The sequence below is a fragment of the Paramisgurnus dabryanus genome, chromosome 13 (genome assembly GCF_030506205.2).
Source record: "Paramisgurnus dabryanus chromosome 13, PD_genome_1.1, whole genome shotgun sequence".
Lineage (NCBI taxonomy): Eukaryota > Metazoa > Chordata > Actinopteri > Cypriniformes > Cobitidae > Paramisgurnus > Paramisgurnus dabryanus.
The window spans coordinates 17,758,997-17,784,640 of NC_133349.1; the positions used below are offsets into that span (position 1 = coordinate 17,758,997).

A 25,644-nucleotide genomic window follows, 5' to 3' on the forward strand; every position below is an offset into this window, starting at 1 on the left:
AGTTGCTGATGATGGAGGAAAAAACCGTGGATAACAAGGATTCTGTTCGCATTATGATAAATAAAAAGGGATGAAACATTGTGAAATTATACCATATTTATATTAAAACTTGAGATTATTTGCAATTCTGCCAAATAACGGAACATTAAAACAAAATGTGAGACACGATGACCTTTATTGAGGACGCAACGCTTTACAGTAGCATTATAATGCACTTATTTCCGTGTTGGTGTCATTTATACACACATACAAAATTAAAAGGTAAAATGCTTCAAGTAAAGTCATATTCATGACAGCATAAATAAGCTGTGATGTAATACTTTTTTTTACACAATGGCATACACAAACTGAGTATCCATTTAGACATTTACATTGATGCATTTGGCAGACAGTGCATACAAGGTATACATTTTATATCAGAATGTGTGTTCCCTGGGTTCGAACCCATGACCTTCTCTATTGCTAATGCAATGCTCTTGAGTTATACCATCCAGGTGTATCCAAATATAAATGTGTCCATTTACTAATTTAAAGTATGTTAAAATATCAAATGAGGTTACAATTCTTCTGTTACAGTAAGATCACACCGGCTCACTCTTATACAATCATTTCAAGCCTTTAATTAACATTAGCTTAAGCTTTTTTCCACCTGTGTGTTATTGCTAATTAACACCCATGCTATTAATAGACTGTAGGCAAAAAAGATCTGCAATCACAGCGGCGTGGATGTGTGATTCGGTTTATTTCTGGCATCTGTTCTGGCATATCTTTACTTGTCTCATTGAATGTAAACGTGAGTGCGTGTATGTGTTAAGGTATGCATGTGTGGCTCTCAGGCAGGCAGTTCCACAATTCGTTCCTCCTCTCCATCTCGGTTTGCCCGAATCTCCATAAGAGTATGGGCAAATTTGCTCCAGTCTTCCGTATGGGGCGCAGCTAACTTCTGAAATAGAGATTTCATACAACCAACCTCAGTGTTACATCTCAAAGGTAGATGAGAAAAAGGTCAATGATTTGAAATGTATCCTTGACTAGCACAGTGCTTTGAGCTGTCTGTATATTCATCCAAATGTTAAAGTTATTTCTATACTATTACCTCTCCTACGTCATAGATCCAAACACGGCCTTCTGAATCCCCCACTGCTACCTCTCTGCCCCCTGATGCCCATCTGACCCGGTTTAGAGCACATCCCCCCTCCACTGTCACACTTGCAGATGGCACCTGGTACACATAGAAAATATTGATATAATAACATTGTGTTGGTGAAATATGCAATTTAACTGCCATCTGTATTTAAATCAAGCACACACCTGCAAAGGATGTGTCAACAAGGAAGGGCATACAGGTGTGATATTAATGCATAAGGAGGACATTTTTATAGGCTTTCCAATTATTTATCACAGCAGAAGATAGAATTGAATGTCAACTTAAAATATAACAAATTCTCAATCTAGTCTTTCTGACCTCTGTGTAGTTGTTAAGGTTCCAAAGGTCCAGGCGACCCATGCCATCTACTGTAGCAAAGACGGCTGGATGTACTGGAGACCACATGATATCATACACATAGTCTGCATTGTCTTCAAAGGAATAGAGGGGCTTGTTATGCTATGAGAGTGAAAAGAAGGAAACAAATAGCATCGTTGCATGTAATATAATGTCAAACAAGTTAAATACAAACATAGACTTTCAACAGGGAATTATAAAATTATAAAACCAAATATTAAAGTGAAATATTCCCAATACATTCACAAGCTCGCAAGACACAAGCCAAAGCAGCTCTTACTTTGGTCGACCACAGTTTGACCGTCCAGTCAAAAGAGGAAGTGGCAAAGAGATGGGAGAAGTCGACTGGACCCACAGCGTTATGGCAGCTGATTCCAGTCACAGGACCCTGATGCCCATCATACATTTCACCAATACCAGCCTTACTGCATAAGACAAGACAAGCAAGAACTGGGAATTAGTGAATTGCTTTTTTGTGCCTGTACAGACGTAGATGTGTATATACTTGATTTAATTAGTTTTGCACTATAAATTTGCCCTGCCTTCAATTCTGTGTCTTTTGTTTCTCAACACCTCCTAGGCAGAGTGACGCATGTAGTGTAATTGTTTTACACTGAGCCTGATGTGGCATTAAGGTAGGCATAGCAGCTGTGTTCCTCATGCGGGCTACAACAGGTACCTTTGTACTGCATGATTGTTTTCGGTCTCCTGTTCTCCTAAAGTTAGTTTATGCTTTTATTCAGATTCATGTTTACCCCCCAAAAAGGCCTAAAGTGTTTTTTAATCTTACATCAAACCCTAGACTGAGTATTTCACACATAGGGGCGTTTCCCGGACATGGCTTATCCTAGTCCCAGACTAAAATGCATGTTTGAGCTGCCTCGATTTCAAAACACCTTACACTGGCACCACTTAACATATATAAATAGTCCTATTGTTTTATCTCAATATAACTTTAAACTCAATAAGTTTGTTTGTAAAAACTCTTTAAATGTCCTAATATAACTAACAGGATTCCCACACCTTGGTTAACTTCAAATTCAAGGACTTCTCAAGGACTTTTCAGGTCCAATACCCTCAAATTCAAGGACTAAATGTGGGGTACATTTCAAGTGAGAGCAAGGTTACATCGCGTTACCTTTTTAGATAGATTGTTACAGTTCCCTTTTGGGGGAACTTGCGCTGCGTCACTGCGGTGACACTTTGGGGACGCCTCCAGGGGTAAGTGCGTCTGAATGTGTATATCAAATTCAACCAATGGTGAGGCTAAACGACAAAGACAGGGTGACACGGGAGCCAGGAAGTACATCACTATCTGAAATATTGCCAAAGACGGCGTTACAGGGTCGCAGAAAGTATGACAAGGAAGGCGCAGCGTCTCGTTCCCTTCTCAGGGAACAACAGTTACATACGTAACCCGAGAGATTTTCATGTGCCAAACACAACTATGAATAAAGGCATTTGGATAGATAGATATATAAACATACAGAAGATATAAACATTTAAACCGAACAGTTTAGCACGTGTGCTTAAAAGGTTAGAAATTTTATGATATTATCCTACACTACACAGGGAATAATATGGATTTTTTTCCAAAAAACTTCTTGCATAAAATAGATTCAAGCACTTTTAATGACCTGTATCTATGAATGTATATTTTCAAAAACTTCCCAGGGACTTGAATTTTTTCCCCCAGATTCACAAACTTTCAAGGATTTCAAGGACCCGTGGGAACCCTGAACTAAGGCCTAGTCCTGGAATAATCTAAACCCTGCCTTGGAAACTGCCCCAAAATGTTATGATCCCACCTGGGTATACACAGATCAGATTATTTCCCCCCTTACATCAACATTTTTGAAACACAATCCTTGAAAAAACTCAAATACGGGTGTCACCCAAACTGGGAAGGTGTGAAGAGATTAAAGATTGAGAGAAACGTAAGGCAGGAAAACACTAGAATTATTAGTATGATGTCCATGGGCGTATCCATGGGAGTTTTTAATGAAGACTATTAAATGTTCTGTTCCTAAAATCACTGACCTGCCATGGCGGGATGCTGTGTAAACTGTGCCCTCCTCACTTCCTACCACAAAGTTATTGACATCACCTGCAGGGAAGGCCATACAGGTGACTGCTACAGGCTTTGACTTGTTGTAGATCAGCTCCATACTCTCCTGTTATTGACAACAGACATGAAAAATTGTTTAATATCAGTCGAAGAATAAGTTAATCTGTCTAAATGTATTTGTGGTTTTTAGGTGCACCTGAGGCTGTGACAGCATGTCCAGACTCCAGGAACACATCTTGCCATCTGTGGATACTGTGATCAGGTTGTTAGCATTTTGTGTACCAACTACATTCACACAGTATATGGGATGCTGTAGAAATATGAAAAGTAACACTTGAAATTTGAATAAGAAATAAAAGCAACAATACATACAGGCATGCAGCTTCACTTTCAGCTGTACCTAATGTTTTTTGTCATCTAGAGTTAATTTCTAAAGAAACATGATATTATTGATATCATTGTTGTGTGGTTCTTACAGTATGTGCACTAGCAGACAGTGGTGACCTTTGCACTGGGGTCCTTCTGTGGCTTCGATTGTCCCACAGTGCTATCTGCCCTGAGTATGTCCCTCCTATCACCAGGTTAGGATGAAACTGAGCAAAGCCCACTGACATCACAGAGGACTATTAGGAAAAGCCAAATAACACGCTGTTAATCATAATTACCAGTGATTAGGTTAATGGTTCATGTTAATGAAAAGATGACTTCAGCTTGCTCTCCAACAAGTATCTCAAGGTCAATAAACAGAAAATGCAGACAATACGGTGAACTACAAAAGTGATTTTATCAGTGTTCTTACTATTTGTACATTTAATAATTCAAGCCTTTTTATTAAAAATTTATGTTAATCACATTCTGTGTAATAAAAAATGTGTTGCATCGCAGTTAAAAAATTTTATATTCTAAAATGTATCCTTTTTCAATGAAAACAACTAGATTTCAAACCTGACAATGAAATATGTACTCTGGGGTTGTCCTTTTAAACTTTAAGTTCCAGACAAGCACAACTCCATCCGGCTCATGAGGTGCATCTTCATTAGTGTTGTATGAGGCCACTAACAATTCAGGATACTGCAAAAACAACACGCAACATAAATAATATTGGTATTATCAAGCTTTTGTGGTTGTAACCTGTCATGGACATACAGTATATTCTTTACAATTAAAGAGCTCAGATGCAAAAGCCTGTAAGTGCGTCTGACAGGTTTTCTTGTAAATGAGCACTGCCAACAAACCGGTAATAATGAATGACCTGAGGCTGTGATTTGAAGCAAACGTATTTGATAAAAGTTTAATGGATGCATTCAGTGAATATAATTATCTCACTTTTGGCGTTAAGAGGCTTTTGCAACTGACATCCTCAATTGACAATATACACTAAATAATGTCTGGATCTGTGGCCATTATGCTCTGACTAATGTGTATAGGGACTATGTATGCTTACATTTAAAGAAGTACTTAACATTTTAATATACAAGAAACATTGGACAGGGCATTTTAAATACATAAATGAACAACACATTTGTTCGTTTTTTTTTTTTTTTTGGAATATACAGTACTGTGCAAAAGTCTTAAGCCACCACCACCAGCTTTGTTGTTTTAGCAAAGTTTTAATGTCCATCCATATTTATTTTTCACTCTTTTTATTAAGATACAAACAGAAAATACAGGAAAAATGTACACAAAATAAAAACAGAACTAAAGTCTTCTTCCGGTATCAGCCAGTATTTAGTGTGGCACGAAACACTTCTTGAGCTTTTTTGAGGAGACTGAAGTCCTGAAGTAATTTGATTAGAATTAGAAATTAGAATTTAATTTTATTTAGGTTTAAGAGATCCTGCAGCTGCCTGCTATTGCTCAAGTGGAAGGGAAGTTTATCCTTAATACTGACACTTCACTTTTATACTGTTTTTAATCCTACATACACATTTCCTGTATTTTCTGGTTGTATGATAATAAAGAGACTGATATATAATTATATATGATCACTATAACATTGCAAAAACAACAAATCAATAGGTTGCATGGTGGCCTAAAACTTTTGCACAGTACTGTATTTATATAGGTTTTCCTCTGACATCAAAGCTAACAGACATGAATCAAAAGCCACAAAGTTCATTGGGTCTATAATGCAATTTCCAGCTTTTGTTAGTAATGTTGTTATGAACAATGTACCTGTGGTGACCAATCGAGGGATGTGACAACTCGATGTTTGGACCAATGTTCATCATAGAAATGTCGATTAAAGGACAGGTTTGATCCAGCTTGCATGTCCCTAATAATAAAAAAACACATTTTTGCATTCTGATATGATGTCATATAATGAATGACATTATTATTGCTGTACTGTATTTGACTGGAATTCTTTTTGAGTGTTACATATAGCTGTGTTAAGACTCTGTTCTGACCCTTCTTTGTCCTCCATATCACGCCCACTGTAGTCAAAGAAAATGTCTGTGTCCTCAGCCAAGGCTCTCTCTACTACGCGGATGCTTCGATCAAAGAAAAACAGGAAGTCTTCTGAGTGAATAATCTGTTCTTTCTCCTCACTGGTCAGTTCTCTGGGATGAACTAAGACACACAAACAAGTTCTGTGTGATGTCCTACTTCTGTTAAAACATAACTGATTTTAAACAAATCCTTTGAATTATTCTTGCCTTTCTCAGTCTCCTGAGAGATCTCCTCCTCTGGATGTTGTGGCACAGGCTCAGGTTTGGTCACCAATAGCTCCTCATCTTCTTCCTCTGTGGAAATACAGGTAATTTTGGAGATGAGACCAGTATTATAGCATTTGTTTTGTAAGGTCATATTCATATGTAATTTAATTTGTAGTAATAGATACAATTTATATCTTCAATATTTGTTCATCAACTTTTACCTTCAGACTGATCAGGTGCGACAGGCGTTTGTGTCTCTTTAGAGTATGTCACCAGTTCTTTTGGCATGAAGTCAATCTGAACAATTTTTGATGCTCCAAGCCTTTGCATCCTGCACCTAGGAAAGCCAATAAAGATGTGTGTTAAAAAAAACCCGACTGCTTTAAAGTTGCTTAGGGGTTTTCTCTTTAATGACTACATTTGCATACACATATCTTTCTGATTCCCATATTTCGATTTGAAAGACTAAATAATCTCAAGATACTGTAGGGACAGTATCATTTTGTAAGGAAAGCAGTCTCACCCATGCATAGAATCTGCAAGAAGTTGAAGAGCTGAAGGGTCAGTGTCCCATTGTAATGTCCTATAGAATTCAGAAGAGTATATGAAATGATAGTTAGGAGAGATAACAGCATGCTACAACAGCAGTATAAACATCTTTTATGCATAAATTTGAAAATCACAGTAAAAACCAAATCATGGTAAAACATAACCTCAACCAATAATGAGTGATTCATCAACGAATGTCAAGACCTTACAACAATGATAACATTAACATTTCTCCTTACCGATATCTGACGTCCCCATCAAAAGATGTAGGGAAAGGAAAAACATACTTAGAACCAATGGAAATAATAGCTGTTCAAAAAGGACTTAAATCGATAAGAAAAAAATAAAATTTTGCATCGTCTGTCATCAACTTCATGTCTTTAACTTAAATCCTCCCGAAACGTTTAGATCATTCAAGAACAGATATCACCCATTAAAACACAATCTTACTCCCATATACATCCATAGATAAAAGAAAGATACACAATTACACTTGCAGATGTCATACCTTTCCACTGTCCCTCCATCTATGGACTCCTGACTTCCAGTTTCACTGGGCGGACTCACTGATAGCGAAGAGGGAGACATAGGGGTTGGGACTAAATAATGAAAATAACAGGTATCCCATGTTAAAAGCTGCAGCGGCTGCACTGATGATCAGCAGTGGCAGACACAGGCAAATCAAAACGAACAGAATGAATTGAAATGGTTAAATTATAAGGAAATAAAATACAAAAGGAAAAACAACAGGAGAAATAGTCAAATGAAGTTTAGTTCTCTTTAAACTGTATATGCCTCATATAATCATATTCTCAATTCTAATAAATTCATCTTTAGAGTTAACATTTTATTGCAATTTCACATAGCAGTTGTTACATTAACATTAAACGTCATCTTAAAAATCTGTTTTTGTTTGCCAAGTTATGGTAGTAAACAGGCCAGCCAAGCTGTAAAGGTCAGGAGTTTGTGTGATGTTTTTATATTCATAAAATAAAACTGTACTCTTGTTTTGGAGATGAAAAATTAAATGCAAATATGAATTCATGATGACATTCTAGGAGTAATTAATACAACAAACGAAACATATTTAGGTGTAGCAAAGCCTTGTAGAAAAACAAGCCATTCTTGCACAAATAATAAAGAAAGCACATAAATACAAAACAATATGCTAAGTACTTTAAATTGGTAAAACACAGCAAAAATAAAATATTGAATAAAGCATTAACCCCCTTTTAAATTAAATCCCTTTCCTTATTTTCAACAAGTTATGCACAAATAAAGCATTAAGCTCTAAAGGTGCTAAATAAAATAAATGTTCTGCTTTGCAGGATAAAAACTCCTAAGAAAATCATTTTATCCAAGCAGGTGGCATGCACAATCAAAAAAATGTGACTCAAACATGTGCATGCACAGACACAGGTGTAAGTTTTGTATCGAGTACCTAAAGGTGGTTCTGGTGAAATTCCAATACTCTGCAACAAAGCTTCTGTCTCTCGTCTCTTTCTGTCTAGATCTGAGTCTTCTGACACAATCTCTGCTCTCTGTAGCATCTCAGACTGCATCACAAGTCACCGATTGACTTTCAAGCACATAATGCTTGAAAAATGTATTTGCAGATAAAATGATGGATAAGTTGCATGAAAATAGCACTTACCTCTTTCTTTTTTCTCTCTTCCTCCTTTTTCTTCTTTTCCTCTCGAATCTGGGCTAAGCGCTGTTTTTTGCGCTCAAGCTCTGCTTTCAGGTCACTTCTGTCAGACATCTTCAATGTGATTTAATCTATGTGTAATACAGAGAGTTTTTGTTTAATGTAACTTAGCAGTCAAGCATAAATGTTGTTATTTTTTAAAATACAACACATCTAATCACAAACAAGTCGGGTTTTCTTGGATAGGGTCACAAAGGTCATATTTTAGGACTTCTTTAATATGTGTTGTACAGTGGCGTAATATTTTTTATCAAATGCATAACTAACCAAAATAAGACATGGGATATAGCCTATATGGTGAATCAAATCTTCTGTTGGAATTTGAAGATATAGGATTTGGCTTAAAATTAATTTATAAAATTGTACATCTAACTTGATTTGGATGCACACAGAGATGGGCACACTTTGATGAGGTAAATTAATCTGACACATCTAATGGATGATATTACAACTGCAACTTAATGAACACATAATATCATAAGTCAGAAACGTTTTTTTTAAAGCACACCATGCAACAACATTTATTTTGTGAAATGACAAAAAAGCGAAGAGATTATAAAGGCTTAAATCTAAATGCCTTTTATTTTTTCCTCAGATGCGTTACTGTAATTTTAAATTACAAAGGCCACACAACAGAGAGTAAAACTAAAATTTAATCCAGTTTACTACATTTTATTAAATTAATGCATCAATCCTGTTCGCAACAAAGACTGTTGGAGGCTGATATAATATAACAGTTTTACTATACCGTAGTCTGTTTATCTCGAACCCAGTCAGACTCAGGACTGTCTCCTAAATTGTCTTGCGTAAATGCAGAAATCAGGGGCTATAAATCTACACAAAAGCATTAAAATCTAAAGGAAAACACAAAGCATCACCGGTTCACTTCTCCAATCTCATCAGCACCCGAAGCCGGAAGTGCCCGATTCTGATACGTCATCATCGCCTCCCAGCAACAGAGGAAAAGCGACACACGTACTCAGGATATATATGTGATTAAAACTTAGCAATGATCTTTTTTGAGAAGTAGATTAATTATTTTGCTTGCAAAGTATTTATATATAAATGGAAGACTGAGTTACTTCCCATTTTCGAGATTTTAATTTACACAAAATTATTATTATTTAATTCCAGTAACAAAAAGGCTACTGTATGCTCACTTCTGGGTGTTTATATAATTTTTTCCCCTGAATTCAGTTATATATTGTTTCTGGCTCTACCTTTTTATTTTTGTTGATTTGTTGTTGTCTATATATATGTATTCTATAAGTAATAAATAAAACGTAATAAACGGTCTACGTTTGTGCAAACCTATAATGACTAAAATATTATTTAGGTAGGCAGTTCACTTGATTTGGTTGGGTGTGGATAAACATACTTGATATGGCTTTGGCAAATATTTTTATTCAAATGTTAGTGATCAAATCAATCAACACATCAAATTAAATACTCATGAAAAGTTTATTCTAAAATTGTCAACACATTTTTACTGTCACATACAAAACCTAAATGAAAATACAAATGACAGTGTGCTTTAACAAAATATCCATTGAGAAAATTTTATAAATTTAATTTCACAAAAATACATCACACAAAATAAAAATAATTTAAACAATTAATAAAAACAACATCACATAAATAACAACTGTACACTGATAGTGGCACTTAAAAGGTCTTAAAGCTAAAACACTTTGCTTTTACAACCAGCAAAGAATTAGTGTCATTAAAAAGAAGGAAAAACTAACATCTATCATCTAAAAACAATTTCATAAAATTCTTCTTTAATGTATATGGATCCACCCGTAATGGTCCTGTACTGCTGGTGGTCATTGAGATTGTATGGAGCTGTTTGAGGGTGAGGTGAAGTCAGTCGCTCTGGCCCTGTTAGCTAATTTCTTCCTCAGTTCTCTGATTTCTTGCATTAACTCCCGCTCCTTACAGTCAAGCTCTCCTCTGCCACGATCTAAGGAAACTAAAAAGAAAGTTAAAGTATGTAATTGCCTTCAGAAAGCATACTAAAGCTTAGTCTGAAGAAGAGATATAAATTTGTGACCCTGCTCTAAAAACTTCAGTGGCGGCCGGTGACTTTTTTATTTTTGAGGGAGCACGATGCAAAGTTCGTCACAACATGTATGTAGCCCATCGTGTGCGGTTTGTTATTTCAAAATATGTGTTCTGCGTGTCGAGTGAACCTATGTGCATCACTTGTTTTGTCAAAATAAGTGCCTGCTGCAAACGCGTCTAAAGGGTTTATGATAAAAGAGACGCTTGCATTTGCCAGATACTCACATAATCTCATGCGTAATCAGAGTTTACTGTTAAGGGAGTGTCTTGCGTGTAAATGTTTTGACGCGTGGGCCGAACACAAATTTTGAATTTTTGCCCCTTGGAAGAGCAGTCACCAGCTGCCACTGAAAAATTTACTGATTTATTATTTCCTACATAAAATAATTGTACAAAAAACATTCTGTGAAAATATAACCTTGATATCTCATTAATATTAAAGGATTAAAGTCAAAAATTGTAATCATTGTTCAATTAATGATTTAAATAAAACTTGGATGCTCCTCATCTCATAATCGGATTGAGACTTTAGCTTGAATTTCACAGACAGGGTCACATTTAACTTCTTTACTAAAAATTTTGACACATGCCTATGCTATTTCTTTAAGATGCAAGTAAAAAATCCCTCATAACACTTACAGCATGAAGAATCATTGGAGACAGGCTGATGGTTCATGTTGGTGGTGTGCAGCAGCCCTCTGGATGAGCGAGGAGATCTGAGCCTTTTTTCCTTCTGATGATCTACAAGCACAAAAACTCCATGTCAACACCTTACAACTGGAGAGCTTGAAACCTTCACAAGTAGTGATGCATTGCGATTACTTGGGACTAATCTATAGCAGAATAAAAGTTTTTGTTTACATCATATATCTGTGTGAATTGTGTATAATAATTATTTATAAATAAATATGCACACATGCATGCATAATTGTAAGGAAAATATATATTTATATATAATATAAATTATAGATACCGGTAAATATACAAATGTATAAACATTTCTAAAATATATATATACACACGTGTGTGCAAAAACTTGAATTCTGCTATAGATTAATTGCGATTAATTGTTATGCATCCCTAACCACAAGATACGTTTATTATGAAATGTTATCATGTATAAGAAATTCTTTATTAGACCAAGTATTTTTTTGTGCAAATCATTTAAACTCACGCCGTGAATCCTCAAGATCCTTTTGTAATTTGTTGTAATGTTGCTTAGCCTCTTCTGTTTCCTGAAAGATAAGTGACCTCCGTTGGGCACTTACAGCGGCGGCCGCCAATCTTTCCTCTTCAAGTTCAGCTTGTTTTGCTACCACATCATCCCACTGAGACCGAAGACAAAGTTGTTTCCAACGTGAACAATATTTCCAATTAACCATCTACTTGTAACATAATAGAAAACTAACACTTAAGAAGGTTATAACGTACCTGCTTTCCCTCCACTTCCTGCATTAGCCGGACTACTTCTTCTTCCTTAGCACGAGTTTTCTTGCTGAGGTTAACCAGCTGCTCTTTTTGCTTTTCTTGTTTCTCCTCTGCTCTGTCCAATTGCTTGATCATCTCAGCCTGCCAAGCAACATCCACCTTCATCTGTCCAGCCTCCGCCAAAGACTCCTCCAGCATCTGACAAAGTATAATTTCTTGTAATTAGCGTCATCATTGATTCAACCATCAACTACACCAACAAGTCAGCTTTCAAAGAGAAAGCAAGGAAAAGGAAACAGGGTGGAGTGAGATGTTTGACAGATAATTATCTACATTTATTCAAATAAGTGTCATCTTCAACCAAAGGTAACTAGTAGGGCATACCTTTTTTTTAGTCTGGTTAAGATCAGCATCTGTCTGAATAAGGCTTTGAAATGTGGAATCTTCCATCTCAGCCTTGCGTCTCCGTGTTTCCAACTCTGCTCTCACCTCCTGACTCACACGCTCTTGCTCCTTGGCCAGCTCCTAGTAGACAAAATATGATAATGATCAGACAGGATATGTACATTCTGGCTAATCTGTCAAAAAATAAGATGTTTCTCTCTGAGCCAACCTGTTCAAACAGCTGTTTCTGTGCATTCAGCTCCATCTGTCTCACTTCTATATCATAAACAGCGGCAACCGTCTCTTGATCTCTGAGGGCCATCTAAATATAACAAAAAAATCACATAAAATGTCTCCTATACATTTTCACAAATGACTCTTTTTCAGCCTTCCTAAATAGTGTGCAAAATCTGACAAAAGATCTGTCTTTTTAGTCCTGTACTACATATACATACTATGTACTTATTATTTACATATTAGGGACCTGCTTATTTTATTATTTTGTACTATTCTTTGTAAGTACTATTCACTAATGGCATTAAATAATATATTTATGGAATAATACATTACATATGGGCAGGATAATATAATGTATGCTGTCTTTGATCAATCAAAAATGAGAGTTCCATGGTGCTGCCCAATAAAGTTTCACTTCATAATGTTAAAACGCAAAACAGAAAGATATACACAACAACCTTTCTCTGAATCTCATCATCAAGTCTTTGCAGCTGTATTCTGCGCTGATCTTGCTGGTGCTTAAGAAAACGTCTTCTAGTAGAGTCGATCAGATTGTGTTCCTTCACCTTCAGCTCACGCTTCATAGCAGCTAATCTGAGGACAGGAAATAAAGTAAGGTGAATTGTCTGTGAACTTGCAAAAGTGAACTTAATAATCGGAAAAGTCTCAGATATGGAGACAGACAGACCTGGCTCTTTGCTGTGCAAGTTTATTCTCCTCCTCTTGTAGGATTCTTCGACGTTGTTCTTCTCCTTGCAGTAGCAGCTCCTGCTGTTTGTACCAGGCCTCAAACTCAGCCTGCTGTCTGACTGCCTCAGCATGCAGCTCCTGAACCTCCTGTCTTTATGGACAAACATAAACATATGTACAAAACATAAAACACAAAAGTTGAAAGGTTTTTCAAAGGTGCCTAGGTGTTCCTTTCAAAAAGTTGCCATGGCTGCTAGATTTTATAATATTATCTGCCAAAATAATACTACACTTCCAGACAAAAAAAAAAATGGAATGAGTATATGTTCATCAGTATCCTGAAAATGTAACTTTTACATTATGTTGCATCCGCACTGATAGATGTCAATATAAAGTTTAAAAACTGCAGATTCTCTCAATTAAAACATCTGTTTAAATGACATATTTGGCCTATGGGTGTCATTTTAAGGTGTACTGCTGAATAAAACTATGCACCTTTCCCTCAGATATTCCACTTCTTGCTGACGGATCCGCTCACGTTCTTGGGACTGATACTCTACTATGAAGGTGGGGTATTTGTTGAAGATTGGGTACTGCCCCTGCGTCAGGGGTTCAAAGTCACTCAACACAGAGCTGGGATGAACGTCTGCAGGTGTGCTCTCCATCAGCCGATAGGTTTCCTTCAGCATGGCAACAATGTCCAAGCTATTCCGATGATGAAAAAAGTACTAAATTGGGAACATTTTCAATAAACAAAAAAAGATGAAAATCAGAAAGACTCGTCAACATTTTTAAATACAAAACCATTTATCTAAAGTAATACCTCAAAGTCCTTCTTGTCAGTACAGAGCAGTAATGGTTCTCTGCAGCAGATTACATAAGCCACCACAGCCATTAGAAGGAAAGATGGGTGATTAGAAAAAACATTGTCAAATAGTTTCAGCCACTCTTCTCTCATCAATACTTCAGAGAACAGGGTTTCCAAAAGTGGCCATGCATACATCTGCAGAAAAAAACCCACCATGTGTAAGGCTTTTCAAATTATTTGCTTTGAGATACAATTGATACGGAGATGTTATGTATACATAAATACTTGTGTGAGGTCTTTTACCTGTGAGGTAACGCCACAGGTGACAAAATGCTGAAGTAGCTCTTTATCATGATGTGCCAGCACATTCTCAGCCAAGCTCAGCACATTAAGAGGAGGGTTGGGAAAGTATTCAAACCAGTGCTGGCACCAGTTTACTGTAGAAGAACCAAATAAGAGCTGAATCCATAAATCTTTGCAGACGATATGGGTGCATCACACAATCCTAAACAGTTTTCTTCACCAACCGATGAGAGTGGCCACTACTTCAAAGCAGATGAGAGGATTGTTCTGGAACAACTTGACAAATGGAAAGGCCAGCAGGGGGAGATAATCAGTCTCACCAAAGATGGCCGCCCAGTGAGCAAGAGCAGACAGAACCCTGTCAGGTTACAAATTCAAAGGCATTAGACTAAACAAGCCTTTATGACATTTAAGTAGCTTGTTATGTTGTGTCTACCTCTGTAGGCCTCTCTGCAGTTTTTGGCTTTTGATGGGATACCGCTCCTGAAGGCACAGGTAAGCTGAATGCAGACCTTTGTCAGTCAGACTACTGAAAGCTGCATGATTCTCCGGCAGATGCAACAGAGAGCGCCAAATAAACATCCTGATCAAAAACAGACACATACCATGCAGTCACACACTGAATTTCATAAAGCTGAACACATAAAATCAACCTAATATCAATGGTTCACCACAATGGTTTATGGTACCTGTATTTGGCTGGGTACTCTCCAAATGCTCTCAATAAAGCTTGTAGTCTTTTCTTGTTTAGGCCATTGGGCAAACCATTCTGGAAAAAAGATTATAATTTATGATCCAATTTTATTTAAATTATGATCATATGTGAAAAAAACCAACCTCTTTGTCATCCAGTGCAGAAACAGCAGTCGTTGGAAGGATTTTAGTTTGGATTCTGCGTCCTGATGTTTTGATAGGGTGCTGACCTGCTCCAGTATGTACCTTTACTTTCAGTGATGATCCCTCACTGATGTTGCTTTTAGTTACTAGTTTCAACAAAGGCTGGGGAGGCTACAAACACACTTGCAATTACTTTGAGAAGGAAACACTTAAACATTATGAAGAAATAGCAAGTTGAAAACAGAATTTACTTTACTGATATCTGGGGCAAGACTTCGCACATCATACACTTTAAGAGCCCCACTGTCCATCACAGCAACAATATGGTGGCCCTTAGGACAAAAGGTTGTTGATGTGATGGCATCCTCTAGAGATCCTATTTCAAAGAGCTGCTTGCACGTGTGTATGCAGAGGAAGCGCATGATGCCATCTTGACTTAAAACACCAAGAATCTGACAAGAGATCAAGTGAGGTAGTTTAAATATGATCATTTTTAGTATACTTCCTGTCTTTACTAAATAAGTATTATCAAAGTTCCTTAAAGGCGGAGTGCATGATATCTGAAAAACGCTTTGGAAAAAATAGACGGGCCGACTACCAAAACACACTTTGTAGCCAATCAGCTGTAAGGTGCGTGTCTACTAAACAACATTGTTGCCTATGTGCGTATGTGTGGGGCCGGTCTATCAAAAGAAGGTCCAGATTCTATTGGGGTAGGAGCGTGTTTGTTTAGGTGATTTCAATGACAACATCAGCTTTTCAGAGATTTTCCTGCCTTTAAGAAAAGTCGCGTCACTAGGTGGCCATCTTTGCAATGCTTTCGGGCATTTATTTTAGTCATGCAAGACTAAAGTCCTACCTACTTGAATGGGAAGTACAGATATCTCTAAAATCGTGATTCTAAAATATTTATGACCAACAATTATAGCTGACATCAACTGTACGATAACTTTTGTTTCTTAAGCTCAAATTGTGCTTAAAAACACCTTCAATTGAAGTAATTTCAGATACTGCGTATAGGTTGGCGATCGCCTCATATAATCTCTGTATAGAGCCCCTCCCTCAGAGACAGGAAGGCGGGACTACCGTAGCCAAAGCGGCCATGTTGAGCGTTGCATTTCGTCTCATTCCTACACTGGCCAAAATGATGAATGCCACACTTTTGTTTGTGCCCCCATTTTTTTTAAGGGGTTGGACACACCAAAGCTGTTATGCCCGTGGCCGGTGCATGTTTTCTATGAAAAGTTGCCTGTTTCCACTTTTGTGTCTTTAGTTTAAACGCTCTTTTTTTGAGGTCGACAGCTTATAAAAACTTATTTCTGGTTTTTTTTGGTACACCTTGTCACACAGCAGCTTTTAGGTATTATTCTGTTTTTAAGTTTAATCTGTAAATAAGTTTTTATAAGCTGTCGACCCCAAAAAACGAGCGTTTAAAGACACAAAAGTGGAAACGGGCAACTTTTCATAGTACTTCTATTAGTAGAACTGCGTCCACTAGGGGAAAACGTAGTCGGCGATCCACTTTTTTTCTCCTTAACGGCTGGGTTTTACGGCTCGACAGCTTATAAAAACTTATTTCTGGGTTCTTTGGCTTGTTAGCTGTACATATTGTCACACAGCTGCTTTTAGGCATTATTCTGTTTTTTGTTATAAGCCAGAAATGACAAGGAGGCAGCCTCTCACAATACAAAGTCAATTGAGAAGGTTGGATTGTTTTCCCCCCGGTGGGAGTGGTTTTCAAATTTGCATAACTGCGCTCTGTTTCTATGAAAACTGACCAAAAATAACTTAGTCATAGCATAATGAATTAGCATTTAGGCCTATCTTTAATGACAAAATAAGGCAATATGTTGTTTTCAATGTTGCAGGCAACTTATGCATACCTGGTTGGATCCACCATCAAAACTATCAGGCAGGAAATCCACATGTCTTACAGTCTTAACTTTAGGAGGCATCTGAATTACTCTCAAGAGCTGTTGGCTCTCCAGGCACCACAAATGCAGTAAGCTGGAGCGCCCGGCCGCAGCAAGCGTTTTCCCATCTCTATGAAGAAACTATTTGTTAACATACACATCAGTAGCTGCGGGGCCAAAAGTTGCGGCTATTTCGCAATATTCTTACTTTGTAATGGCAAATGTCCTGTAATGTACCCTGGTCCCGTCTGGAACAGGCAGCTGATACTTGCAAAAAAGTGTGTCGCTCTCCCAAGCAAAAATGGAGTCGTCGCTAAAGCAGCTGAGAATGATGCTGCTGTGTGGTAGAAAGAAGACCTATAAAACAGGAGAAAACACCAAAATAAGACCCTGATGTAAGTATTTAGTTAGAGATCAGATTGTTTGGTGGCATCGTACCTTTTGTACACCAACTGACTGACGAACATTGAGCTTTCTTTTTCTTTGGAAGGTGTCAAGGTTCCAGAGCTGAGCTGTGTCTGAAGATGTGCTGATGGCGAAGCGGCCTGAACTGTGGACAGACAAGGACGAAATGGCACCCTCGTGACCCCGCATCCAGCTTACTAGTTGTCTGGTATCTGTTATTATAGAAACAGAGAACAATAGATGGGGTATGATAGACAAAAGCCAGGTAAACATTCATGTATCACATATGTCAAATCTCCTTTTTACCTTTGTCAAAGCACTTAAGGGAGTAATCCGCAAGAGCAACCAGGAACTCTGATGATCTTCTCAAGTTGAAAGCTAAGGCGGTACACGCTTGACCCGTTTTCTGAACCAGTTTAAATCTGTCCAATGATAGTGTGCAAGTAACAAAACAAATATTTACTTAAAATGGCAAATCAACAGATCAAAATGCTAACAATGACAATAAAATAATACATATTATACCTGTTTCTGCTAATGTCAAACACATAGATATTGCCATGGTGATCACCAGCAAGAAACGACTCTCCTGTGGTGTCAAAAGCAACTTGCAGGAACCGCACCGTTTTAGTTTGACGAGCAGACGTGCTTCGGATCACAGTTACCAAAACGCTAGAAATATAAAAATAAGCAGACATTTCAAAATAAAATAATTCTGAAGTACTGTAGTGTAACGTTAGTACTAACAGGTGTGATTGAACAAACTCTTTAACTTAAATGCATTAGTTTTCTTCACACTTTAAACTTACCCATGTTTTGATGATACTAGTTTTCGGTGCCATATTTTTCCATCTTCTCTGGATCCGATATCTATAACTTGCATTTTAAGAACGATCCTCGCTGTTTCAAATAAACGCCGCGACTAGCCAAGAAACAGCCTCGCGCCCGCCTTACACATGCACTGCAGCGGGAAATTCAGTGATAGCAAGCAATATTCATATATCGATTTAACAATGATCCACCGTCATACTCGTTATTTAATGTTAATCGCATGTCAGGATCACTCCATTAATTTGACAAAAATCGTTTGTGGTAGTATTTGTTCACAGATTGAAACGGAGAATCAACGAGCTACAAGTCGTATTAACAGGAAATGACGCATGTAAACAATGTCGGCATTATGGGTATTGGAGTCATTTTTTTATTATTAACAGAACAAACAAACAAATAAGGTACAATATAAAATCTCACTAACGTTACACCCTACAATGCATATCTGAGAAGATATATACATAAATAACAGAATAACATGGGGTATGATATACATGGCAAAAAAGCAATTAAATATTCAAAAGAAACTCAATCAAAAGGGCAATTATTCAATAAGAATGTACAAAAAACGCCAGTTTCACTGCATTTTTATTTTTAAACAGCAATAAAGACATATAAAAAAGTTTCAACTCGTTCCTCCAATGAGTAATGTTAGGATTTATCTTTAAAGCGTAACTAAACCCCTGGTCAGAGGCTGACTCCACCCACTGCAATATTTGAAAAATGCAAGAAAAGTGGGCAGATCCCAACGGAGATAGAGGGGACGAACTAAGCTCGTATCAAGTGTGTGGTGAGATCGTAACAAGGGCGTGGTGAGCTTGAACCTGCTTACGTCATGAGTCATTTCTTGGACCCAACATCCAATAGGAAAATTCAACTGCAGTAGCCACCGTTCAACCTCAAGAGGGCAGCACTCAGACGTTTTTACACCATATATTGTAGTATTGAAACACTTTATATCCAAATGTCAAAAAACTTACTAAAATCAATGAACAGCACTAATAAAGCATCATTCTTACAGATCATTAACTAAAAAAAGTTGGTTTGGGGTTTAGTTACTCTTTAAGGTACTAGAGTCAGTTGTTCAAGGAAAGTCATGAGGCCTAGATTAAAAAGTTAAATAATCGTTCTTTATTTTGATAAAAGACACTTTAACAAACACTTAAAAGAGGTAATATAATTTTTTTTATAAATACATTTTTATAAAAAAATATTTACAAAGTGACAAGATAAATAAAAAAGTAAACCATCAAGTAATAAAGGTATAAACATATGACCTGAGGCATAGTTTAGGATTGTATATTGTATACCACAGCATTCAAAAGAGAAAAGTACAAATTTTCTCTCTAGAGACACAATTCACAGACATATAATCATATCACAGATTTACACATTAAAAACGTCCTACAGCAAAGATTCGGAATGAGATGTCCGAACAGAAAAAAAAAAAAATCAAATTCAAAATCACCAGATATTAGGATTACAAATGCTTAGAAGTGATTGCGAAAAACAGGAAATATCTATATACTATTAAAAGCACTTATTGAGAAATTGCAAATAATTGCAATGTCAGTTGTGTAATGGTTCAAACACTTCTGTTGAACCCAAACAAAATTAAAGTACAAAGATGCCATTTTGGCCCTATCATGGCACACGTTTAGAAAGATCTGAAATGCTAAATAATGTTTCAATGTGACCTTGTTTGGCAGCACCTTTCGAGAACCTGAGCATGGCTTAATTTAAAAGGGTCATATTATGTCCTTTTTTTAAATCTGATTCTGTTTCTGGGGTGTACTTGAATACATTATTTTTCATATATTTTCCATATTTGTTACGTCTTTATTACATATTAGAAAGTGCCTGTCTCAAACACTTTGATTGGTCAAGCAGGCACAGTATGTTGTGATTGGTCTTTTGCTAAGAGCATGTGTTGAAAAATACACAGGTCGAGATTTGCAAGGAAATTAAGTGTGTGAAAGCTGTACAATTTGTGTAGATTTCACTGCATGTAAGAGCATTTGACTCCCTTGGAGCATTAAGTGGGGCTGCTGAACAGGATACAGCAGGATTGGGTAACATAAGTACGGCTCGGTGTTTAAGAGGTATTTTCATTCTGTAATCGTCTTATACATATCAGATGCAATGTCAGATGCAATCATTCAAAATTAGATTCATACATGCACACAACATCTTTGTATTACACATGATAGCTTTTACACTGAATGATACTATCTTTAAAGGAAATATAAGGGCATAGTGGTGATTGCTACAGAATGAAATGCACTGTAAGTTATCTTGTCATCTTGTCATAGATTTGAGAGCTGAATTTTTATCAATAAGGGTAAACAGAAATTTATAAACTTGAAATAAGTGAGACTTCATCAACATTCATTTGTATTAGGATGCCAAAACAAAGTGGATTTAAAATCAGTGTAAAATAAACACTTTGACATGATGACAACACACCACTAAAGCAACTGCTGTTCTTTGTCGTCTTCTTCTAAAGCAGCTTGACAAGGCCTCGCTCCCTTTTTTGTGAATTTATTTGAATTCAGGGGTTTATGATGTCACAAACCCAGCAAGAAGTTTGGTATAGTCCTTTATCAGCTGTTCATTGTAAAGTGCTTTTTGTTAAAGAGATTATTTCCCTTTGCAGTTAACTTTGCAGTTAGCTTTGTAACTTCAAACATCAATGTTACACACTAAGTTTAAAAAGCATAATATGACCCTTTTATAGCTTGAATGATGCATCTATTGAAGAATCACAGGTCAAGTACAATGAGAAGAGGGTACAACCTGTGTCTTCCCAAACATGTGAATTTTCTCTCCTACCCTCATTTCACATCTTTTAACTGTTTACATCTGAATCAATTTCTGTGTTCTCCTCAACATCTGAGTTCAAGGTTTCCGTGACTGTCATGCTGTTTTGGTCTCCTATAATGACATATTCTATGTGGGAGCTCTCCATGTGAATGTCACTGCCACTTACTGGGTCCTGTGCTGGTATTAGCTGGTCATGGCGCTGATCGTCCTCCATTTCATCTATTGTTTGTAAAAACAAGTATTTATCAAACAAATCATGCTCATAATGCTCTGTTGTTGTTGTTTATAATTTTGACATAAAAATGACAATAAAAATACAGAATAGCAAATAATTGTCAAAATAACTGTATTATCATTGTACATTTTCTATATAACGTGTAACATTCTGTGAACTGGTCAGATATGATGCAGTAGCCATATATGAATCAATACTGACAGAGTTGACCTATATTTCCTATTGTACAGCTCTTACCATTTATTGCACCATTCTGAGAAAGAAGAGGTTCCTGGTGACAGGTAATGCATTGTTGATTGTTATTCCCAATAATACAGTGCCGCAGAGAAGAGTTATGTATGTTTATAATACAGGTTGTAATTGAGGCTTGTTTTTCTATAAAACAGAGAACAAAAAAGACACAGGTATAAGCAAAAATATGACACATGAAAAACAAATCACTTAGTTACTAGTACTTTAAGGAAGTGAGAAAGGATGTGGTTTTCCATTATAATACTTTTTATAGTAAAAGTCTGTGAGGTAATAATTTAAGTAACAACAGGAAGTGTGATCAATTACTCATGGAACACCAATGGAAAATGTATCACTACCTACAGCCTTCACATAATACAAACCTGCTATTAAAACAATGTGAGACCAAAAATGTCTGTGGTTACTATCATAACCTCAATTCCCTGAGAGACGGGAACGAGACTTTGCATCAGGATGGCACTGTAATAGGGCAAAAGGGGCTGAGCTGCCCCGTACCTCTGCACCTGATACACAGACCGTGTCTGCATACCAAGCACCCATTAAAGGGATAGTTTGGCCAAAAATGATATTAAACCCATGATTTACTCACCCCTAAGCTGTCCGAGTTGTATATGTCCATCGTTTTTCAGACAAACACATTTTCGGATATTTTATAAAATGTTTTAGATTGTTCAGTTGATTAAATGTAATGTTACGGGGTCCACCCATAGTCCATGACCTTTAAGTCCAAAAAAAGTGCATCCATCCTTCACAAATTAAATCCAAACGGCTCCAGGATGATAAACAAAGGTCTTCTGAGGGTATTCCGCACGGTGTTGAAGAAATATCCATATTTAAAACTTTATTAACAAAAATAAATACCTTCCGGTAGCGCCGCCATCTTAGTCGCGTCCGCATTCAGGATGAGAGCTTACGCAGCCTACGGAGGCTACTCTGCTGCTGCTCTGTGCCCCCGCCCTCCGAATTTGTCATACGTCACTAAGAAAAGTGCGTACACTACGCAAATAGTCTCTCCTGAATGCGGACGTGACTAAGATGGCGCCGCTACCGGAAGGTATTTATTTTCGTTAATAAAGTTTTAAACATGGATATTTCTACAACAACACCGCGCGGATTACCCTCAGAAGACCTTTGTTTATCATCCTGGAGCCGTTTGGATTTAATTTGTAAAGGATGGACGCACTTTTTTTGGACTTGAAGGTCGTGGACTATGGGTGGACCCCGTAACATTACATTTAATCAACTGAAAGATCTAAAACATTTTATTAAATATCCAAAAATGTGTTTGTCTGAAAAACGATGGACATATGCAACTCGGACAGCTTGGGGGTGAGTAAATCATGGGTTTAATATCATTTTTGGCCGAACTATCTCTTTAATATTTGTGTGTAACGCTGTAATGGCCGTGGAAAGCATGCCACCGCCGTTCTTGTAGTAAGAAGAAGGTGAGAACATGTACAGAGGAACCGGGACCATAAAGATGCAGCTGAAATTAACCACCGCCAAACACAGGGCTTGAGTGGCATCAGAAACGCTAAGACGCTGAAACCCGATGTGTTTGAGTCTGCAACAGATCAATGCTGATGGGAAAGCAGCTGGATGCAGGATTTAAGTAAAGAGAAATTCCTGAAAAGAGCAAACTTTGCACTTGCATCTGCATATGCAGCTCACGTGCCTGACACGTGACCGGATGCTTTCACTGAGCGGAAGCACGTCACATGGTTGAGGTGAAGGCCCATAGTAGGTGCTTTGCAAGGCAACCTGCCATATAAAACCGGTCCTTCTCATGCTGCTAAAATGCAAATGCTTGCATAAAGCAGAACCTATGAATGGAGTCTGCTCATGTGACAGCAGAAGCCCGATGTGCTCATACAGGGCAAACATATATGTAACTTGAAAAGCGGCCAAGGTACACTGCGCTTGTACGAGACAGACACCAATGGATGGGGTCTGCTCATGTGTGGAGAGCAGACGGAGTACGCTACACTTGTACAAGACAGATGCCTAAGCCAGGGTCTGTTTTTTGTGGGGTAGCGTATGCATTGTGCACACTATGGTGTGTTGCACATGTGATGAGTGGGGAAGGAACGCCTGGGCCTAGCCTCTAGCTCGCCTAGATTGGAAGCTACTACCTACTCGGTTGATCAGCATTGACCAGTGCAATCTTTTATGGGCACTGGCGTTATGCAATGTGGCTTCAGGAAGGAGTGTGAGGAGGATGACCCCATAGCGTCAGCTTCTGGCGCAATGTTGAGTGAACTGTTCTCGAAAGGGGAAAGCTGGTCATAGAAGTCCCTTTTCCAATGCCTCTTAAGCAAATCACAAGTCAATCTTGCATCACAACAGAAGGAAGTACTGACAGTCTGAATGAGTAAGGGAAAGTATGCAAAAATGTCTACCTGAAAATGAGATGTCCTTTGAGTGATGATGGTCCTCATGACTTAATGGTGCTAAATAACAGTAAATGCATGAAAGAAAAGACAGATGATTATAATAAAACGCATATAAATAACGAATAAACACATAATACAGTTGTACTTGTATATCATATAGTTGATAGTTTAAAAAAAATTCAACCTGGAGATCCTGTGACACTCTCGTACAACTTCGGGTCACAGATTCCAAGGCATCTTAAGAATGCGCTGCACGCGCTGCGACCTTTTTTAATGACTATCTCCATCAACTTTGAGGCTTTTTGCATGTCTGTGGCCTGAGAACTGACAACCTGGGCTTCATACGCCGTGATTGTGCGTGAATGACACAAACAGCTGGACATCCTCTCAACCGAATCCCATGTCATACACCTACTTAGAAACTTTAAATTTCGCTGTAATCGTTTTTCTGTTGGGAAAGACATGGGTGTTTAAAATACAGGTTAGTACAAAAGCAACAGGTGGGTAAATGTAATAATTGTACTTCATTTGACTGTATGTGTATATTTGCACAACAAAATACAAAATAATATCATGCATGTATTTATTTAAGGTATGAATTATAGGTTTATCCCTTACAAAAATTAACCAAATTTACTACAGTTAAAACCAAAAAACCATGGTTACTGTAGTAAAACCATGGTAACCACAAAATAACCATGGTTTTAACAAAACAAACATATTTAAACCATGGTTAGTGTAGTAAAACCATGGTTTTGCTGATAGTAATCAATGCACCAAAAAACCATGGTTACTAGTACACTATTACCACAATAAAACCATAGTTATTTTTCGTAAGGGATAGGATCAGGGCTGGTAAACGGGACTGTGAAATAAAGCGCTATCCACATAATATAAAGCAAATTACAAGATTATTATTAGATAATAACATTTGTTCAGCTTCCGTGTTCTCAAATTTTGTATTTCCCTTAAAACTATGACACCAATCTAATCAATAAGCTGAGTTTGCGACTTACCAGTCGAGTCTAAAACAACGGTCCCGTCCATCTATCAATATTCACAAACAATGCCAAACACCCCAAAGTATTGTGAACTTAAACCGAGTGAATGTGAAAACGAAACGACACAGCCGCCCATATAGTTGCGACTGCGCATGCGCTTGTGATTTCCCGAGACGAATTCCCCTGCCACATCAAACTGCATGCATAACCGCAGATTTTAAATGTCAAGTTCTGAATAACAACAACAACACGACAAATAATTTGTGTTTCTTGTTAAATAAATGTAAGTTTTTTCCACATACTATGCGTGTTACGTCACCCTTAAGAAAATTACACATGGTTAATTGCAGCTAAAAAAAACATGGTTGTAGTAAACCATGGTTATCACAAAATAACCATGGTTTTGAGAACCATGGTTTTGAGAACCATGGTTTTCAAAAACCATAGTTACACCATGTTACTGTAGTAAAACCATGGTTTTAATAGTAATCAATACACACACAAAAAAACATGGTTAATACACTTTTACCACAAAAAAAACCATTAATTTTCGT

At 37.3% G+C, this 25,644-nt stretch overlaps 2 protein-coding genes across 4 annotated transcripts; both read right to left on the reverse strand.

Annotated features, from left to right (window-relative positions):
- Positions 1–156: 156 nt before the first annotated feature.
- dync1i1b (dynein cytoplasmic 1 intermediate chain 1b) lies at positions 157–9,396 on the reverse strand. 3 transcript variants are annotated; one of them, XM_065246096.2, is made up of 17 exons: positions 9,235–9,396; positions 8,433–8,557; positions 8,220–8,334; positions 7,287–7,344; positions 6,753–6,812; positions 6,451–6,566; positions 6,230–6,316; positions 5,981–6,143; positions 5,748–5,847; positions 4,518–4,643; positions 4,049–4,195; positions 3,769–3,882; positions 3,545–3,678; positions 1,785–1,929; positions 1,466–1,606; positions 1,097–1,222; positions 157–943 (listed from the first exon to the last, which is right to left on the reverse strand). In XM_065246096.2, the coding sequence occupies exons 2-17, from the start codon at positions 8,538–8,540 to the stop codon at positions 833–835; spliced, it is 1,851 nt and encodes a 616-aa protein (XP_065102168.2). In that variant the 5' UTR covers positions 8,541–8,557; positions 9,235–9,396; the 3' UTR covers positions 157–832. The 3 variants fall into 3 exon arrangements, with proteins under 3 accessions (XP_065102168.2, XP_065102167.2, XP_065102166.2); XM_065246095.2 differs by having other exon boundaries at positions 7,287–7,377; XM_065246094.2 differs by having other exon boundaries at positions 7,287–7,428.
- Positions 9,397–9,947: 551 nt separating this feature from the next.
- tbc1d31 (TBC1 domain family, member 31) lies at positions 9,948–25,380 on the reverse strand. The gene is made up of 26 exons (XM_065245632.2): positions 25,106–25,380; positions 24,274–24,537; positions 24,096–24,146; positions 21,682–21,819; positions 18,365–21,428; positions 18,081–18,227; positions 17,862–17,977; positions 17,589–17,767; positions 17,359–17,507; positions 17,121–17,280; positions 15,489–15,689; positions 15,238–15,408; positions 15,090–15,169; positions 14,837–14,983; positions 14,625–14,758; positions 14,401–14,534; positions 14,113–14,292; positions 13,785–14,017; positions 13,288–13,440; positions 13,058–13,193; positions 12,592–12,684; positions 12,363–12,503; positions 11,982–12,176; positions 11,725–11,878; positions 11,190–11,291; positions 9,948–10,458 (listed from the first exon to the last, which is right to left on the reverse strand). Exons 5-26 carry the CDS (start codon positions 18,436–18,438, stop codon positions 10,313–10,315), a joined length of 3,225 nt encoding a protein of 1,074 aa, XP_065101704.2. The 5' UTR covers positions 18,439–21,428; positions 21,682–21,819; positions 24,096–24,146; positions 24,274–24,537; positions 25,106–25,380; the 3' UTR covers positions 9,948–10,312.
- Positions 25,381–25,644: the final 264 nt, after the last annotated feature.